Source organism: Musa acuminata, chromosome BXJ3-8 (genome assembly GCF_036884655.1).
Source record: "Musa acuminata AAA Group cultivar baxijiao chromosome BXJ3-8, Cavendish_Baxijiao_AAA, whole genome shotgun sequence".
Classification (NCBI taxonomy): domain Eukaryota; kingdom Viridiplantae; phylum Streptophyta; class Magnoliopsida; order Zingiberales; family Musaceae; genus Musa; species Musa acuminata.
This window is the reverse complement of record NC_088356.1, coordinates 46,723,294-46,743,723: the sequence shown is the minus strand read 5'-3', so window position 1 is coordinate 46,743,723 and position 20,430 is coordinate 46,723,294. Positions and strand designations below refer to the sequence as shown.

The following is a 20,430-nucleotide window of genomic DNA, read 5'->3' as shown; positions in this document are numbered from 1 at the left end:
CCGAAGGGCACGATAAGCATCAACTCAGAGGACATGAACACCCAACACTGTTTACTTTAGGCTGTAAATAAATATTCGTTTTGTGACTAATATTGTCATTTCCTTTCCTGAAAGAATACTTTAGACATGAACACCCAAACCCTAGCTTTCTGCTCTCCCGAGGGGCGTCTGGCCCCTGATTCATTTAGGATCTCCCATGGAGATCGCATCGCGGGTGTGGTTGTTCCGGTTATAGGCTTCGCTGCAGCCGCTCTGTGGCCGGAGATTGAGGCGGCCCTTCGCGGAGATGGCCACCGCGAACCCCTTCGACTTCGTCGGCAGTAGCGAAGCTTTCCGCAAGAACTTTTCTCCACCTTGTTCAATCCGGTTAGTACCAATCGCATTTGGTTTGGTTCAGCGCGGTGCTTTTCGAAAGGTCGACCTTTGTGATGTTTCCTATCGAATTTTGGGTCTTGTGTGGTCTCCGTTGAAATTTGATCTTTTTTCAATGACCTAATGTCCTAAGCGAAGCTTCCGAGTGTGTTTGGCATATAGTGAGGGAGGCGAGAAATGCTGCACCATCACGCGGTGGTGCTGGCCGTGGCGAAACAAGGGATGGAAGAGGTGGTCGAAGTGGCGGGACGTGCCCAAATCGTTACTTTGGACATGGCAACGCCAATAGGATCTCTAAGGAATATGGCGGTGGTAGTGGTGGTAGCGATAGGCTTCTGGAGAGGGAACGCCCGCCGTGTCAGCCATTTGGTGGTGGCCACGTGGTAGATATGGGGGCAGTGGTGGCAGTGGGATTGAGGACTCTGGAGGTGACTCTGAACGGTCCTCACGTAGGTTGTATGAGTGGCGCAGTGGCACAGGCTGAGGTTATGAGACTAAACGCCATGGGGCAGGACTTGGTAACTGTGGCACAGTTAAGATTTCCTCTTCGTTTGTGATTCATGATATACTCGGAAGAATTTTGGTGAAGGTATGTTTGCAGTTGCCATCACTGATCTTGTTACGTTTGTGGAACTGTATTAGAAGACAGTGAGAAGGATGATGTTTCTAATGCCAATAAGACTCTTGCAACCGAAAAGCAGCTAGAACACGAAAAAACCACCAACAGATATGAGCAAGGACAATAAGTAGGGTGTGCCTCCTGAGACAGGAGAAAAGGAGGATAAGGTAGCTTCTTTCTTTACATACATTATTGTGATATAATGCTCTAACGATTTCATGGCTCAAAAACAACCTTTTATAATTTATTGAGTACAAGTTTTTTCAAAGAACAAAATGTTCATTTCAATCAGTTGCTTCTTCATGGTTGTTTGTTGTGTTATATTGTACACTGTAACATGGGAAATTTATCATAAACTTTGATTGATGAGTTTTGGTGCAATTTTGCAGGTGTTGGGATATATTAGAACGAACATTTATTCTGCCTAGTTTCCTACTCATTCAAATGTTTCTTTAGTATGTGTGGCATCTCTTTACCAACAGGATCCATGTATATATAGACACATAATGTTTCTTTTTCCTTCTTTTGCTAATTTGAACGTAGTGGTTCATTTACCACCATACTGAGGTTGCAAATTGTTATTGTTGTTTTTCCTAGTTTTTGTCTGTATACAGCAACTACCATAATGTCTAGCTTCTCAAAATTCTTCTTAACATTGAGCTCTATGTAAGTGACCATCAGTAGTCACACCAAGAGCAAACAAATATTTTTTTTATCTGCAGTAAAATTTCTTTGGTCTCCCTTAATCTCTCCTCATGTTACTAATCTCAGTCAACTCATCTTATTTATTGAGACAACCAAGATCTCCTTTGGATTGTTTGTTCAATTTGAAATCTTCTTTCTCATAGTATGGTGGGTTTTATTAAAGAAAGGTATATCCATAAATTATATTGATATTAAATATATGTATGATAATGTAATTATTAGTGTTAGAACTATAGGAAGTGTGTCTATTGAATTTTCTATTAGCATAGTATTGCATCAATGATTCGCATAAAGTCCCTACCTTTTCACATTGATAATGGATGAACTTACTGGTCACTTATATGATAGAGCTCCCTAGTGTATGTTATTTGTTGATGATATTGTCTTAGTTGATGAGAGCGTAAGTGGAATTAATTATATATGTGAGCTATGGAGACAATCATTAGAAACTAAAGATTTTAGATTTAATAGGACCAAAGCTGAATATATGAGATGTAATTTTAGTAATCTTAAAATTAGACAGAATAATATAGATAAGTTGGATGAATAATAAGTTCCTTTAAGTAAAACCCTTAGGTATCTTGGATCAATTATTCAACAAGATGGAGAGATCGATGAAGATATTATTTATAAAGTAAAAACATAATGATTAAAATGGCAAGGGACATTAGGAGTCTTATCTGAATATCAGATACCTTTGAGATTAAAGAAAGATTTTATAAAATCGTTGTAAGACCAATAATACTTTATGGATCTGAGTGTTGGGTAGTTAAGAAATAACATATACAAAAAATTTATGTTGCCGAGATGAGAACGTTAAGATGGATGTGTGGAGTTATTAGGAAAGATAGAAAAAGAAATATTGTTATTTGTGAACAACTAAGTAACGCAATAGAGGACAATCATTTAAGATGATATATACATGTGTTTAGGAGACTTCTAGATATGATAGTCAGAAGAGATAAAATGATTAATGTTAATGATACGAAAGAAATAAAGGAAGACTTAAAGACTTTAATAGAAACTATAAATAAAGATTTAAGTACTCTGAACTTAACTAAACATATGATTTTTTACAGATCTCAATGATGATAAAAGATCCATGTAGTCGACCTCAAATAATTGGGCTTACGGTCTTGTTGTTATTGTCGTATGCTTTGTTGTGACTAAAAGTAATAATTCATGAATTTGAGCACTTATTCCACTTTTTGCTTCAATTTATTTCAGTTATATTTTTTTATGTTTTTGATTGCTCAAATAATTTGGATAACTGATCATCTTTCTGTAGTTGTAGTTTCCAGGTTGAAGTCTTTGTGCTGTAATTTAATGCTTTTGTACATCTATGTTGTAATTTGGCTTGATATTAATTGTTTATTTCTTTACTTCAAGTTTCCATTGTTTAAGCTAAGTAGCTAATAGTTATAATTGCATGGTAACTGGAACAGAAACTGTTTAGTATTTAATTCTTTGAAAACTTGCTCTTGTGCTATGCTTACTAGAAAATGAACGAAGTATAATGACTGTAACTTCGAATGGCACATATACACATTAAACTGTCTATTTATGTATTACCCTTTTAGAATGTTGTTATTTGCACACTTTGACAAATAACTTCACCATGTCTTGGTTTAGTTCATTTTGTTTATTTCATGACATAAAAGATTGAAATAGGATTTGTTTAACATGAAAACGACAATATTAAGGGGTATTTGGCAATTCCATGCAGGACTTTTATTAGTACAGAAGGTTTCATGTATTAATTACACTAAAGGTTTATTATCATAGTTGTTTTAGCTAGTTGACTGAAAAATCAACATCTAGGGGTGACGAGTGAACTTATTCCGAACATGACATTTTGAGGAGTAAATAATGCACCTCAGGTTATCTGAAGAAATCTTTTCAAGGTATCCTTGATGTTTGTTCTTCTCTGGTTTGGCTTGTACTACTGTTTGATGTTGTGGTAATGCACCTCAGTACTACTGCTTGGTGTGTACATTGTGTCTATCTATTTTGCTTCTGCCACCTGGGAAACGATGATGTAGTGTGTGTTGTGTGTATTATTTGACTCGTTCAACGTGATCCCGAAGGGGATGACTATGGAAGAGTACGAGAAGACAAGGGAGGAGAAAAGAAAGTCTTTACTTGCAATAAAAGTCAGAAAGGAAGGTTGAAATTGACAAAGATTTGCGGTCTATGCAGTAACCTTCAACCAAGAAAGGAAAGCCATGCTGTGTTCGTATATGCTTTGTTTTGTTTGTCGTATTGCTACTAAGGTACATTACTAATTTTATGATTTCTTTTTGCAAAGGATAAATTTTGATCCTATATCATAGGATGATTTGATAAAGTTTTTATTAATCAAACTAGCTAGCATGTTCATTTTTATGAATTCTCACTAAAGTACTTGATAGACTCTCTTGTCATCGAGTCTCTCATCTTTTGCTGATTAGGTCGAGCTCTATGACGGCTGGCTCATCGACGGAAGATCGTTGATTCTGAGAATTGTATCTGACAAGAATCAGAGCACCAGAACATCGCCGCATGTCATATGCAATCAAAAACGCGCACACAGTTTCTCAAAGCAAATAAGATGTTTGACCATATTCCTATGAGAAAAGCTCACCTAGTCGACTTATGACCATTCGAATCCATATGAGAGCAGAGCAAAACACAATAAGAAGGTACAACAATCGAATGTTATACCCGGACTTTGTACAGGTCCTCATACTTGCAACTCATGGCAGTCTCACGGCATACGTAATAAGAAGCAGCCTGATGCTTTATTCATCACCCTGTGGCAGAAGCAGCAGCAATCCCTAGGTTAGATGATGTAGTCGGACCACTCCTGGATGAAGGATGTGTGATCCATCGATTCGCTAGGCAGGTCGTCGTGCGTGAAGTGCTTGTCCTTGCCCCCGATGAGCCGGGCAGGGCTCCCGACGGCGGTGGACCTGGGGGGCACGTCGATGAGCACGACGGATCCGGCCCCGATCTTGGCCCCCTCGCCGATCCGGATGTTGCCGAGGATGGTGGCGCCGGCGCCGATGAGGACGCCGTCGCCGATCTTGGGGTGGCGGTCCCCGACGGCCTTGCCGGTGCCGCCGAGGGTCACGTGGTGGAGGATGGAGACGTTGTTGCCGATGACCGCGGTCTCGCCGACGACGACGCCGGTGGCGTGGTCGAGGAGGACGCCCTTGCCGACGCGGGCGGCGGGGTGGATGTCGACGGCGAAGACGTCGGCGATGCGGGACTGGAGCGCGAGGGCGAGGGGGCGGCGGTTTTGACCCCAAAGGAGGTGGGACACGCGGTGGGCCTGGATGGCGAGGAAGCCCTTGTAGTTTAGTAGGCAATGGGAGAAGTTGGCGCAGGCGGGGTCGCGATGGCGGGCCGCGAGGAGGTCGGCGACGACGGCGGAGATGAGGGTGGGAGAGGAGGAGAAGGACTGGAGGAAGAGGTCGTAGAGCAGGGTGGAGAGGAGGGTGGAGGAGCAGAGCTTGTTGGCGAGGTGGAAGGCGAGGGAGCGTGCGAGGGACGGGTGCGACAGCACCGTTGCGTAGAGGAAGCTCGCCAGCGCCGGCTCCGACTCCGCGTCGCGGTACGCCTCCGCCTTGATCTGCCCCCACACCCACGCCTCCTCCGTCTCGGACTCCGGCGGCGGGTACGTCGGCACCATCGCCGCCGTCGCCGACATGCGGTTCACTTGTCCCGCCGGCATCTCTCTCCCTACTCGATCTCTCTCTTCTCTACTGAGTCGATGAATTATAGAGCCGGAAAAGAAATCGAGCGAGAGAAGGCAGGTAGGCAGGGCGTGAATGATGACGAGGGAAGTGCAGAGTAAGGCTCTATATATACACAGCTCGAGTTAAGTTACCAGTAGAGCCAGTGATGGAGGTTGAAGAAAGTAGCATTCTGTGGTCACCAAAGGCCAAGCCGTTTGGTGGGGCTCTCTAGAAGAATGATTACTATATTCATATATATATATATATATATATATATACAAAGAGAGGATAATTTCAGAAATATATGTTTGGGATGAAACCAAACCGAACCAAATTAGAAGAATTTGACAGTTGGTTTCTTTAACAATTGGGGTCTAAATATGGATTAATTTTGGTTGCATTCGACCTATTAGTGACTTCCAACTATTGTATCGTTTGATGTGAACCTAATAAACATAAGGTGTCCCACAACGCCATTAGTTCTCTTCTGAACAGTGAGTCTTCGTTTTCTTCCTTCCTCTCTAGCCGCCATCTCATTGTCAATTCCTTAGTAGTTGTAGATAATTCAAACTTAAGCTTATACAGTGATGACATGTTTCACAATAAATTTTGTACTCCTGTCTCCCTGTATCCTGTCATACCGAGCTCGAATTTGTAATCGATTATTAGCCAATAAATTGGTTGTTTTCGATCGACATGCAATTATTTTCAAGTCAATGGTCCCCCATTCCTGTTTTGTAATGCCAGTCGTTTTTGGTGAGTTTTGACTCCCAACTCGTGGTTCAGACGTAGCAATCAGCTGATGCAGAACGTCGACGGGGAAATCGGTCAAAGTCCATTCCCAGCAGGAGTCTCGAGTTCCATATGTGCTTACGTTCCCGTATGTCCGTTTGCGAGCCACAGTGCGTGCTTAACATGCCTTTGTGGCCCGTTTGGATTCATTCGAGACCACAACAAAGGTGAGCGCATCTCTTATATGGGAAGCAGTCCGACGTGGCTTAAGACGATGACGTGAGTGCTGAGCTCATCGACATCATCCATGATAGATTTCCTATGGGCTCCTTAATGACCATATACAACAATAAAATAGTAACATTCCATGTATATAGAAGCTGTAGTGGATTCACATGACTTGTATATATATTTATATATATAATGTGCCACAAGCTTGTGCTGGCCATACACTGCAAGTAGTATAATATTGGAGGAGTTGGGAGTATTGCTTGTGGATATGCAATCTTCTTTGGACTGCACAAGTGTCTTTTGTTGTTGTGTTCTATGTTTTGCAAGTTTTCATCAGTTTATTATGACCTTTAGAGGTGGAGTCTCTTTTGTCGTGGTCAAATGCTATGTCTTTTGTCGTCACTGAGAAACTCTGCCTTCTCCCCCAATTGGTAGCTTTTAGTGAAGTTGATAGGCTGCTGCCCATGGTTTCCTGACAGAAAAGGAGAAGGTTTAGACAAACTCTGCTGCTGGCAGATAGCCATGACACCCAACCCGATTCAATCTTATATCGGGCATAGAAAGATAATTGAATTGGTCTTTTAAGTATTTTGTATTGATAGTTGAATCAATCAAATTAATGAATAATTATTTTATCAGACTGTGTAGTGAGCCAAGAAAACAATTATTGTTTATATAAGATCAATTATTATATTTGATGGATCGAATTCATGTTTGATCCGACATAGAGCCCGTGGGCTTGTTGGGTCGAATCCAATTCCAAAGAATTCGACCGTCCGCCACTTCGAGAAGGAAGCGCCCCACCCTCGCCCCGGTGGGAACGGTGTCATTGCCGCCTGTCGTCCCCACCTCGTGATTCGAACACGCTGTCTGTCGTCCCTTCTCTCTCCATCCTATTCTGACGGTCCAGATTCTTCGATCTCCGATCAACGCAGTAACCGTCCGGAAATATGCATCCGATCGACGGTCCTGATCGATAAGTAAAGCAACGAGATGACTTCCCGAGTAAACGGAAGCTCGAAGCCGAGCGGTTGCTTGAATTGGAGAAGCCGAAGGTGCCGTCGCTTCTCTCTTCTCATCGTTTCTTCTTGTGGCGATCGTAGCCGAAGAACCCTAACTTCTGTCCTCCTCCTGGTGCTGTTTTCCTTCGAGCTCCCCTCGCATGGCGTCGGTGGCGTCTTACCTGGTTCTCGGCCGCGGCTTCAGCTGCGCCAAGACCCCCACCCGGCCCCCGATCGCGTGTCTCCGCCTCTCGCGCGCGGTCTCTTGCAAGATGCGGAACAGGCATTTGAGGTCCGTCCTCTTCTTTCTTCTTATTCGCATGCGTAGCTTTCCTGTTGCTTTGTGGCACCATCGGCGGTTATCTGATGCTTTCCTGATTCGATCCGGTCGGTTGGCGATCGGTTGCCTTTCATGAAATCGTTGGTTTGGTGTCTTAAGCTTGGGTTCTTGGTTGGATTCACCTTCTTGCTTCTTCTTGTGCCATGATCGCTGGGACAAGATCGATGAAATTTGTTATAATCTTGGAATCAGTGCATCATTTGCAAGTCTGAAGAAAATCCAAGTACATGGCATTTTATTAGCCGACACTTGACGAAGGAAGGAGAGTATTAAAGAAGACTGGTTCTCAGTAATATAATCTGACAGCACAGCCAGCTAAAGCTTTTAGAATTATGATGGAATAAGCCCATTTTGAGAGAGATGGCGCACAAAATACGTGATGCCACAACTAGTTCCCCATCGGATGTGGGGTTTGGGTTTTATGGTATTGAGCCACATGGTCCTAGGCTCATTATATTCAACTAATTGGATTAGTACTTTAGCAGGCCTAGCGGGCAGGTCATGATTAAATGTAAGCCACAACCTATTTTGAAGAAATCTCAGGAATTCACAAACTAATTATTGAACTCGATATGGAAAGATGGAACACATTCTGGTTTGGTTCTAGTCCAAATTGAGTTTAATTAGTGTTTGATTAAATAGAAAAAGCTAGGTTGGTCAAGTTATGGTTGATTTTATGTTAAGTTCTGCTTGACCAAGTCATGAATCCTTGTTCGCTCTTCTAGAATCTTCTCCTTATTTTATTAATATTTTAAGAAGGACAATTATATATAGATTGGGTCTATTTTAGGATTACGATTTTGCTTTTTTTGGTAGGTATTAGGAGTAAATTTTTTGCTATGTAATAGTTTAATTGAAAGAACAGGATAAATATGGCAATAATACAATATAACACAATATTAAAATTTACAATTGGAGAAGAAGGGAGAAGACAAAAAAAAAGAACTGATTGTAATTTTTTTTATCTTTCTTTTCTGTTATTTTAGATTATCATTGTTAGTAGGAATAGAAGTCTACTTAAGTGCCTGTGATGTATTGACTTGTGACAACCATACTTGACATGGTTGTTTTAAGACTATACTGATTTGGAAAATTCGAAAATTTTTGTTACTAGTATGATATCAAGTAAATCGATTGCTTTGGTTAATTTAAACCTGACAATTATATTTGCTAGCCACAGGTTGGAGCGTTCTCTGATAACTCATAGGTTGGTACCAAAACAATATGAAGAAGTTTTGAATGGTTTGGCTATTTTGTTTTGTATACAAAAACATGTGATTTAAACTTGCTAGGAAGCCATATCTTCTGCATTGCCAGTACAATAAAAATTGATTAAATATGAAAATAATAATATGTTCTCTAATTACTTATTATAGTGAATCCACTATAACTTTTTGTTTGTGAAGAACTGTTGTAATATATTATAACTGCTGTTTGGAAAAATGCTTGAACATATACAGTTCCCAGCAAAAGAGACAGCAATTTAAAAGGGCTCCTACAGAGCGGCTGTCACTAAATATGAATGCTCAATCCCATGACAATATCGGTTGTGAACCTGAAGAAGCTAGCTCTGCTGGTGTATCACATTCAAGCCAAATAACCATACCAAGCAATGATGCTGAGTCTGATAGTAACAGCGAGACGGATGTAGCAGTATCATCTTTTGAAGAAACTAATATGGTGGTATTGTACTCTTTTTTGTGGTTAATTTTGTGATTTTTTTTACTGTTGGTAATATAGATGGTTAATTGCAAAAGTTCATTTTTTTAATTGGATAGTTTTTTTTGACATCATGTCATTCACCTGACATGATGTATAATCTTAGATTATTTTTTTAACTATCATGGTTCATATCAGACTCTATTCTTTGACCACTGTCTTTTGAGTTTACTTATTATCTTTTATCTTATAGCAATAAAGGTTGTTAGGTTGTAATATTACTGTCAAGATAGTGCAGGATTGCAGATTTGTCATTGGGATTCTTGTCTGCCACAACCTAACTTGTAGAGTGTCAAATCATTTGCTAATCATTTTCACTGTTCTTTGTGGACATATGCTACATATTGTGACACCTTTTCATTCTGTGCTGGACTCTTTGATTAAATATTAACACTTCAAATGTGTTATTATCCAGCAAGACACTTTATTCTTCAAGAGAGAGTTACCATATGCTTTATTTCATCGTTCAGTGGTTGAACTCCTAAATGGCCATGCATATTGGGATCCTTTGGGAAGTCTATTTTGACCATCTTTTCGTTGTGTCAAGGCCTTGATTGCCATTCCAAGTATTTATAGTTGAGAAGGCTTCTTCATCAACAGATGCAAACATAATTCAGAAAAACATAGAATATAGCAATGGCAAGCAAGGTTCATCGTACCGCGTCATACCGCTTGGTACGGGCGGTACATATTGGTCTATCGGTATATCCCACCGTACCATGTGTTGATATGTCAGTACCTATCAAACTGATGGCCGATTGGTTCACCGGTACTGATCGGTAAGGTGAACTATGCTGGCAAGATCGTAGGGAGCACACTGGATTTGTGAGTTCCCCCACTATTCTTTCCAAAGCAGAATCTTTCCATTAATCAAGAACATCCAATTCCATTGCAGATATAAATCCCTTCCAAATAAAAAAGAATCTTATCTTCACCTTAGAGAGCTATCTTAGAAGTTGCAAAATTGTCCTCATTCCTCAATGACTTGCCAACAAAAGGAATGAATTATTGACTTGAAACAAGCAGAACAAGACAATAGCATTCACTTTAAAGAATTTCTTTTCCCACAGTTGATACGGAAATTATCATTGCAACAAACAACTTCTCTACTTTATTCTGCATAACTAAAATTTTCTTCAACCGAAGTTGGAACTATGGAAGAAAAATGGAATTTGCTTATAAATTTCAATTTTATCAGTCAAATGCATAAATTTTGTGTATTTTTTTCACTGCATATGGTCTCAGATGATCTCTAATAGCTTTCATTGCACCTTCTAACTCCTTTTTGAGATTGATGCTTATTTATTGTCTACAGATACATATAGAAGCAATTGATGCACACAACTAAATTGCTATGATCAATTTCTCTTCAAGGGAATAAAATTTCAGAGTAATAGGCTATTTTCTTTTGCAGATTGAGAATAATGATGAACAAGAGCATCCAAGCATTCATCTAGAGGACCTGATAGCCACGATCAGGAATGCTGAGAAAAGTAGGCATATTTATTTGTGTTTCCATAAAAATTTCTTGTCTTTATCCTTCATAATTTTTTCCCTCTCTTACAATTTTTTTAGATATTTTGCTTCTTAATCAAGCTCGAGTTTATGCAGTTGAAGAACTTGACAAAATTCTTTCTGAAAAGGAGGCTTTGCAAGCTGAAATAAACAATCTAGAGATGAAGTTGGCAGAAACAGATGCACGAATTAAAGTTGCAGCTCAAGAAAAGATAAATGCAGAACTCCTCGAAAATCAGCTTGAGAAATTGAAGACTGAAATATCTTCAAGGAATTCTATCGAGGAAGGAAAGCATGGTACACTGGATGATGAATCTCCCCTTGTTTTGGAGCTTAATGACCTGAGGAAAGAAAATGCGTTGCTAAAGGATGATATACAGATGCTTAAGTTGAAACTGGCTGATGTTAGTAAAACAGAGGAGCGTTTACCTTTGCTGGAGAAAAGACATTCCTTGTTGGAGGCTTCCCTTATGGAGTTGCAATCTCAACTGTCAAATGCTCAGGATGATGTTTCAAGACTTGCTTCTCTGCGATATGAATGCAAAGCTTTGTTGGACAAGGTAGAAAATTTGCAAGCATTGTTTAATGATGCAAGCAGAGTGATGGACCAGCCTACTTTAGGTTTACAACAATATCATGAGCTGCAGAAGAAGGTTGACAAGATAGAAGCATTAGTGACAGAAGCAACTGTGTCAAAGTTTCCATCTGAAAATTTTCACCATTATGATGAGACTTTGCGAGAGAAAATTGAACTGTTGGAGAAGCAATTGTGGGAGTCTGACCAAGAAATACATTCTCAAATTCAGTTGTTTCAAGAATCAGTTAGAGAATTTCATGATGCACTGGAAAGATTAAAAGAAGAAATCGAGAAAAGATCTCAAGAACTTTCTTTGGAAAATCTGCCCCAGGAATTCTGGAGCCGCTTGCTGCTTATAATTGATGGTTGGTTGCTTGAGAAGAAAATATCAGTCAATGATGCTAAGTTGTTGAGAGAAATGACATGGAAGAAGGATGCTCAGATTCGTGATGCATATTTAGCAAGCAGAAGCAAGAGTGAGCATGAAAAGTTGGCTACATTCCTTAAGTTGACTTACTCTCGTACAAGGTTGGGTTTCTGTTTCCATTATAGGTGGATGTGGACTGTACTACATTTTCCCATGAAACACGTCTACAAATAACCAATCTTTTCTTTTTACTGATTTACTAATGCAGTCCAGGAATGCACATAATCCATATTGCAGCAGAAATGGCCCCAGTTGCAAAGGTGAGCTGAACCCACAATTGAAGTAATGGGATACAAATTATGAGAATTTTTGCAACCTGGTATTCAAAAGTTTAACTTGTCTAATGTTTTTCTTTCAGCTTAAATTCATGATGAATTGGTTTTAAGATTCTCTTTAGATCTTTTCTTTAGCTTTTGGAGTACTTTGTTATTCACTTCAGTCTATACCTGATCATTTAATTTAGGATATATTTATCTAATTTGAACTTAGAAGTAATTCTGGGTCCACACTCAATACGTAATACTGATCTACAAGAGTTATCTCGAGTTATTTATTGTTGTTGCAAGTGAACAGTCAAGAAGAAAATATTGGTTAGTTACTAAAAAATGGCAGTAAGAACTCACTTGTTCAAGTACGTTGTGTATGTTACAACGTTCATCTGGTTTTCCATTTTATTATTGCACACTTGAACTGACTTCTGAAGCATTACTTTGAAGTTAGAGGAACATGAAACCATCTAAATGTGACCATTTTGAAAAGCTACGCTGCCGAAGTGTAACTTATTTAACCTAAAAATTTGCATTTCCACCATTACTAAACTCAAATGCTCCTTTCTATTATTTGACCATTTTCTAATCTAGCTATGTTCTTAGGTCGGTGGTTTAGGGGATGTTATATCAGGTCTTGGTAAAGCACTACAGAGGAAGGGACACCTGGTGGAAATTGTCCTGCCAAAATATGACTGCATGCAGTATGATCTTATCACTGATATGAAGGTATATCACTATCTTTTTGTATGTATCATCTCAAACTTCTGGGAAAGTGTGCTGGGTCATTTACTAAATTTCCAGTTTGGCTAATGTTACAGGCACTGGATGTTGTAGTAGAATCTTATTTTGATGGACAACTCTTCAGGAACAAAATTTGGGTTGGGATTATTGAAGGTCTAAAGCTTTGATTGACACTGATTTTTAACTTCTGCTGAAGAAGAACTAATATAATTTAACTAATTGAGGCTCATGGGAATGTGATTTACAGGTCTTCCTGTCTATTTTATAGAACCTCATCATCCAGCTAAGTTCTTTTGGAGAGGAAAATACTATGGAGAGTATGATGACTTCAAGCGTTTCTCATTCTTTAGCCGTGCAGCTGTTGAATTGCTCTATCAAGCTGGGAAAAAACCTGACATAATCCATTGTCATGATTGGCAGACAGCCTTTGTTGTAGGCATTCAGTACCATCTGCTGAAATCATGTTATTAGACCGGACACAACCATATTTAACATTTTCTAACGTTTCCCAGACTTTCTCTTTTTCCAGGCACCACTTTATTGGGATATATATGCTGCCAAGGGTTTTAATTCAGCTAGAATTTGTTTCACCTGCCACAACTTCGAGTATCAAGGAACAGCACCTGCTTCGGAATTGGCGTCCTGTGGACTTGATGTCCACCAGCTAAACAGACCTGACAGGATGCGGGACCACTCAGCAGATGACAAAGTCAATACTGTCAAGGTAATTTGATAGACCATTTTGCAAATATGCATGTAAAATATTATTTAAAGCATAAATTTGTTTTCCTGTATTGCAATGGTAAAGCAATGGATTGAAATTTCAGGGTGCAATTGTGTTCTCTAACATTGTTACCACTGTATCGCCAACTTATTCTCAAGAGGTCCGCACTGTAGAGGTACTGACACCGACCTTTCTAGTAACATTTGCAACTGGTGCTTTTCGTTTATGGTCAAGATACTTGCTTACCACAGAGATGCACCCTGTGCATGTTATATATTTATCTCGGTCATTAAGCCTCTGCTCCTATAACTAATAACCTCATTGGAGCAGCAAGTCTCCAAATATTTAAAAGTGCATTCAGATGAATGCAAATTTAGTTATTGAAGATATGTGGAGCGCCTGAAATCAGCCACCACTGAAAAACAGATATCTCGTTGGGCCACAACTAAGAATTTGTGTCTTATCTCTTTATAGTTGTTTCCTTAATTTAATTGTAGTGAGCATAGTCTATCTCAATGTGACTTGTGGTTTTCGTTTTTAATGGTTATCCTTGAATGTCTGATTCATTTCTGCAGTCATGAACTGCATCTATGTTCTTTAGTCAATACTGTTATGGTTCTGGTGAATGAGTTATTTAGTGTTTTGGACAAATATATATAGCTTCTTTTAACTTTTGTTTTTATATGTGTGGCTTCTTTTGACAGGGTGGTCGGGGCCTCCATGAAACATTAAAATCTCATTCTAAGAAATTTATTGGGATTCTTAATGGCATTGATACAGATGCATGGAATCCTTCCACAGATAACTATATCAGTGTCCAGTACAGTGCTGATGATCTTCAGGGAAAAGCAGAGAACAAAGATGCTATAAGGAAGTGTCTTAAGCTTTCCCGTTCTGAGGGTTCTCAACCACTGGTAAACTTCTTCACATAAAAAATATAGTTATGTTATCTGATTTCTATCTTATATGTCCTTGTTATAGAGTTATGTGAAGTTTAAAGCTTGATTGTCAAAAACCTATATGTTCTTTGTAGTTGCTCATGCTTTGCAGTGGTTTGTCATAGTGGTAATATGCCTCAGACTTCATAAGCAAGCTTTATTATGTTCACCACTGTTCATAATTGGTTGGCAGACTTTAACCTGTTTTGATTTTTTCGTTAAAAAGGAATCGAACATATCATTAAGTGAACAATCACACAGAAGTAGGCGTGGTTCCTTGGGCTACCTTTCCTATAAACTTGATTGCAACTTGGGAAGCACTTTTTATGGAGCTGGAATATTACTTATTACAGGCACCAAAAAAGACCAACACGCACTAACCAGTGTCATGTAGGGTTTTGTCATTAGTCATTTGAATGCTTTTGTTACTCAGGAAGCCCTTCCTAGGTTTATTGTTCTTACTAGCAGCTGCTGAGCCTCCAGATAACTACAGAAGCTATTTGTATTCTTCTTTCAGTCTCCATAGTTGTGCTGTCTTGTGGGTAATAAAATGTCACTAAGATCAACTCCTGTCTCCATATGTTTTTCCATAATTTTAACCAAAAGTTGAAAATAGATGCAGTTCTCCTTTAAGCAGCCATTTAATGTTTTTCTGAAATCTCATAGGTTAACTTATCAAACTACTGTTTTTACAACTGTCAATCTCTATTGATTATTGTTCTTTTAAAATAGTTCAAAGTTTGAGCTCATTGAAGTTTATAAATGAGTAGTGTTATTGCTTGACTCTTGGGGTGCAGTATCTACATTGCAAAAAAGTGTTCTCTCTTTTATCATTTATCAATATGGTGGAAACAAAGATGTTGCATTATAAATGGTTGCAGATTCACTGTTATCTTGATCTTGATCAACATGCCTTAATCAGCATTAATTATCAGGTTAATCCAGAGGTAACAAATAGACTAATGAATGATATTCTGATCTTGTGCAAAGCTAGTTGAGTGGGATAGAAGATGGCAATGAAAATGTATAGGTAGGTGTCCAGTTAATGAGTCCTAGAAAATAAGGATGTGGCCTCTAAAGCAGGAAACCTGTCCAATACTTGCAGTGTACATGTTGAACGCAAACGTCAATTGTTAGGCACTTCGTGACACATGTTGGGTGGTTAAAACACATGACTGTTGTACCATCTAAATTTATTTATATTGACATATTGTATGTATGTTGGACACTTTACTCATCCACAGATTACTTCAAGAAACAACTATGGGTAATGTGTATGCCATTTAGAATTTATACTCCATGACGTCATGTATGTATGTCTGTGTGAGCTTCAAGTACTTGTGTGAGTATTTGCTATGTGCACGAACAGTTATTGTGCTTGTTATCAAGGTTTTTATTTATGATGATCATATATTATCATTATTTTATTAAGTATAAAATTAGAATAGCATTTGACTATATACATGTAGTAAATATCATCTCTGTCATGTCTTGTAAATTTTTATGATTTTCCATGTCAGTGTAACCCATAATATCCATCTCCATGCTTTAAAGGATACAATTAAGGCTTCCACAAATGCAGGGTTTTTACAGGGTTAAATGGACGGCTATGTTACCTTTTGGAACTGGGGATTCATATCCCTGCAAGCAAAGGATATTTCTATGACTCTGGAACACTTGGCATCTAAGTCATAAATGGTCAAACATACTATGATGCCAATTCACCCTTTTGATAAGCCCAAGAAAATACAATATAACAATCAAAAGATAATTGTCAAGGAAGAAAATCCAAAGCACACCTTTATTTATGAGATACCAATTTTAGATTTTTTTGTAGCTTTGTGCCTATAGTCATTTTCCTCTTAATCCTTTTCTTCGAAGTGATATATCTTTATGCATAGAACATAGTAATTTGTTCTTTTAGTTAGTACTCTGCTGATACTTGGGTTAAAAATTGGAGATGTAGATCATTGCTCTGAAGTCGATATAAAATTCTTTTTAACCATGCTCCAAATTCGGTCAGCTCATAGTATTTGTCATCTCAAATCAAGTATCGAAATTTCATGAACAGGTTGGTTGTATTACACGGCTTGTACCACAGAAAGGTGTCCATCTTATCAGACATGCAATATACTGTGCGCTTGAGTTAGGAGGACAGTTTGTGCTTCTTGGTTCAAGTCCAGTGCCCCACATTCAAGTAATGTTTCTTTTATCAAAAAATAAACTGTCAGTTTTATGGACAGTTCTTAGTTTTATTTTAATGATATTTTTACTCTTTATGAGCGATGATCCTTGGGTCTTCCTAAACTATGGTATTAGTAATTAAACTTTATATGTTTTACTCAGACATGAAACATGTGTGTTATGTATCCAAATGATCTAGAGGAATCACACATGGGACTCCCTAAATCTGACAGGAGATATTCTTAATATATGAATGTTCTTGCAATTTATGGATAAATGATGTTTACAGTTTATAAAATAATAATATGTTAGCTTTGTATGAGAATCAGCAATTTATACAGGAATGCCAAAATTTAGGACTTCTATGAAATTATAATTACTGCATCATGGTTTATTGACTTGTTATCATGAATGGTTCAAGTGTCCTCTAGAACAAATAACACAATTCTGAACTTCTCTAATGAGGTATGTAGTGATAGCATATCTGCTGCTGATATAAGCTGCTACATTAAATCATTTTACAATCTATGCATGATTTTCTACAAAAGTAGGTACTTGGTTACATTGCATAAATATTGCAAAAGTCCACAATTACATATTTATTTATAGTCCTCACAAATGACTTTGCTTTATCCCTTAGAAGGTTGGAATCTAGCTATTAAATGGTTATATTTATTATGCCTTACTCACGGTTATATTTCATACTATTGATGGTAAATTTACTTCCTTATGCATCATCTCTCTGTCAATGTCCCCTCTTCTGTTGATACTTGGGAAGCTTGTCTAGCTTTCTCCATAGAACATTCATGAGGAGTAATGAAAACAAATAAGACCTAGAATTCTGTCTTTTGGCAAAAAGGAAGATACACAATCCTTGCGGTTGTCTGAGGCCAGGTTTTCTAGCTTCTTTGACCAAACCTGGTCCAGTTGAGAAATTTTGTAATTATCAGAAGTCTGGTCCCTAATCTCTTCGACCAGTTGAGAAATTTTCACTTATATCGTGATTTCTTCAAATCTCAGAAGTTGAATTGCATTTTTCATTTTTTTTAGGGAAATGACAAAAATTATATTTTATGAACCTCCAAGATACTTGGTCATCTTCTCTGGTTAAACAACCAACAATACTTGTAGGCCTACAAAATTTGAGCATAGAAAAAAAAAGATGATCCGGCATGCAAGGCTCCCACTAATACAGGTTGGGTAGAGTTAGTGTATGCAAAACTGAAGATAAACAAATATGTAATTTTAAATTGATTCTGCTTGTATTTTTGTTTGCAAATGCTTTCCAAGCAATATGAGGCCTGTTTTTCATGGACAAATAGTGTGTCTAAGATTACTTAATCTTGCAGCGGGAGTTTGAGGACATTGCAAACCATTTCCAGAGCCACTCTCACGTCCGGTTGCTTTTGAAATATGATGATGCTCTTTCACACTTGATTTATGCAGCATCTGACATGTTTATTATTCCATCAATGTTTGAGCCTTGTGGCCTTACTCAGGTATGAACTTTTTGTTATATTTCTGCTGCTTCTGATATTTATCTGGACTTATTTTAAGGTTGTTATGGAGAAAAGCTTCTCTCCTGTACCATTTCTAAGGCCACTAATCTGTTACACATGGAAGGATGATTTTTGTTATTCAATAGTACTTGCATGATAATAAAAATACCTGAGACTGCCATTTTCAATATTTTATGGGTTCTGTTTTTGCATTGATTTTGAAACTATTATTTCATAATTTTTTATGATACAGATGATTGCTATGAGATATGGTTCTGTTCCAATTGTAAGAAAAACTGGCGGGCTGAATGATAGGTAGGTATTCGATCTGAATGTTTCTTATTTCTATCACCATGTACAAATATTTATTTTCAAATTGATTAACTTGTTACATTCTTCTTCCTGCAGTGTTTTTGATGTTGATGATAATACGATACCAGAACAATACCAAAATGGATTCACATTTGTCGCACCTGATGAGCAGGTAAACGTCATTGTTGCTTCGTTGGAGCAGTGTTCAAACACTTAATTTTAGTATGTGTGATTTCATATGTTAATTTCTCATCATCCTTGAGAGTTTCCTGTATTTGATTCAAAACCAAAGTTCCATCAAGTCAAAGTGACAAGAACATGTCTGTAGGGCCTAAGCAGTGCCATGGAACGGGCATTTCAGCACTACATCAGAAGCCCTGAGAGCTGGCAACAACTTGTTCAGAAGGACATGAGACTGGATTTCAGTTGGGATTCTTCAGCATCACAATACGAAGAGTTATACGAAAGATCTGTGGCTAGAGCAAGGGCAGCAGCTCGAGTGTAAAAGTTTTATTTCATCAACACATTCGTTATTCTGTTCCAATTCTTGAGGCAGGGCCTCTTTTCTGGGAACTGATACGCTGTGGAAGTATTTATCTTTGGGATGCACTGGGGCATTCATTTCTTTGATCCTTTGCTCCAAGTCTGGCCACTAATCATAATGGGAGATGGACAATTTTGAAATTTTCATTACTAATCGAAAGGTTGAAGTTGTGAGATATATTGCACCTGCAAGTTGAACCATTTGGATAGTTACAAGTGAAGACAGACCTATCATCATGTAACGGTCACAATGCTTCTCTAGAATGCAGTAGTGATGGATCATCTATTGACACTCCATCGTCCAAAGAACTTTTAGGTTTGCTCTTTCCCGTTTTTATTCTGCATATAGTCGATACAAGTTTCTTTTGTGACAGACAGATCGTACACTGTTAACATGATCACACGCATATTCTTGTGTGTTCTTTTCGGGGGGTGTTTCACCTTCCATTCATTCCATTCAACTATTATTGCATGACATCTTGTAGGAGTCGGAACTGTTGATCTTATGACTTCACACACTGTCTTATTCAGGAAATCACCGAACCGTCGCACAAAGCCCTTGCATCGAATCACAAAACTACCCTGGTTTCAAAGGATGGACTGCCCACCCATCACTTTCCGGTCTTTCTTTTCCCCTAGTTGGATACAGAGGTAATCTTCGCCCTGATGTTACTCAGCATATTAATCTGCTGGAAGCTAGGAGAGAATATTTAGTACAATACCAATTAGTACCCATATTTTTGGAACATATTACGTGATTTCTGCTTGATGCAAAGTGCATTGTCATTGAAGTTTCCTTAGGGTAAAGATTTTGTCACATCGTTCATAAGTTGGCCGTGATATTGTGGCATTATTGTCAACTCAAAATGATCCTAATCTCTACGCATAGAGTCGTCCGAGATGGAAAGCACCTCTTCCGAGATGGAAATATCGTACTCCCGAAATGTTACCTACAACAAAGACCGAAGTCAAAAGAGGCTTCCAGAGTCAGTCCCTTCGATACTCAAGTTAGTCCCGAGGTCAACTTTTGTGGATCTATGTTCTCGATTTTCATGCCTCATACATAGAATTGAGGGTATATTTTTATACTTAACCTTGGAGAGATAGAATATTCCTATGAGTATTTCGTATAGGAGGCAACTTGTAACCGTCTCGAGTTGCCCCTTGGACTCCCGCGGAATATTTTCATGAATATTCCATAAGGGAGGCATCTTGTAATCTTCCTAAATTACCACATGGATTCCTATTCACGCGGGCAAGCAG

General features: G+C 38.5%; 2 protein-coding genes and 1 long non-coding RNA gene across 6 annotated transcripts; 2 read left to right on the top strand and 1 right to left on the bottom strand.

The window, feature by feature from the left end:
* The first annotated feature begins 75 nt into the window (after positions 1-75).
* On the top strand, positions 76-4,081 carry LOC135646132 (uncharacterized). The gene is made up of 2 exons (XR_010498963.1): positions 76-1,158; positions 1,381-4,081. It is a non-coding gene; the product is annotated as an uncharacterized LOC135646132 (long non-coding RNA).
* A 224-nt stretch (positions 4,082-4,305) lies between these two features.
* On the bottom strand, positions 4,306-5,522 carry LOC135646131 (probable serine acetyltransferase 1). Its single transcript, XM_065165327.1, has one exon. The coding sequence runs from the start codon at positions 5,409-5,411 to the stop codon at positions 4,518-4,520; it is 894 nt and encodes a 297-aa protein (XP_065021399.1). The 5' UTR covers positions 5,412-5,522; the 3' UTR covers positions 4,306-4,517.
* A 1,854-nt stretch (positions 5,523-7,376) lies between these two features.
* Positions 7,377-19,345, top strand: LOC103996103 (probable starch synthase 4, chloroplastic/amyloplastic). Of its 4 annotated transcripts, none has more exons than XM_009416928.3 (16): positions 7,377-7,671; positions 9,180-9,399; positions 10,853-10,931; positions 11,050-12,058; positions 12,166-12,217; positions 12,830-12,952; positions 13,045-13,120; positions 13,215-13,399; positions 13,497-13,691; positions 13,795-13,866; positions 14,396-14,605; positions 16,701-16,826; positions 18,163-18,312; positions 18,566-18,627; positions 18,721-18,796; positions 18,953-19,345. In XM_009416928.3, the coding sequence occupies exons 1-16, from the start codon at positions 7,541-7,543 to the stop codon at positions 19,127-19,129; spliced, it is 2,943 nt and encodes a 980-aa protein (XP_009415203.2). In that variant the 5' UTR covers positions 7,377-7,540; the 3' UTR covers positions 19,130-19,345. The 4 variants fall into 4 exon arrangements, with proteins under 4 accessions (XP_009415203.2, XP_065017916.1, XP_009415202.2 ...); XM_065161844.1 differs by having other exon boundaries at positions 11,014-12,058; XM_009416927.3 differs by having other exon boundaries at positions 9,180-9,402.
* The last annotated feature ends 1,085 nt before the right edge of the window (positions 19,346-20,430 follow it).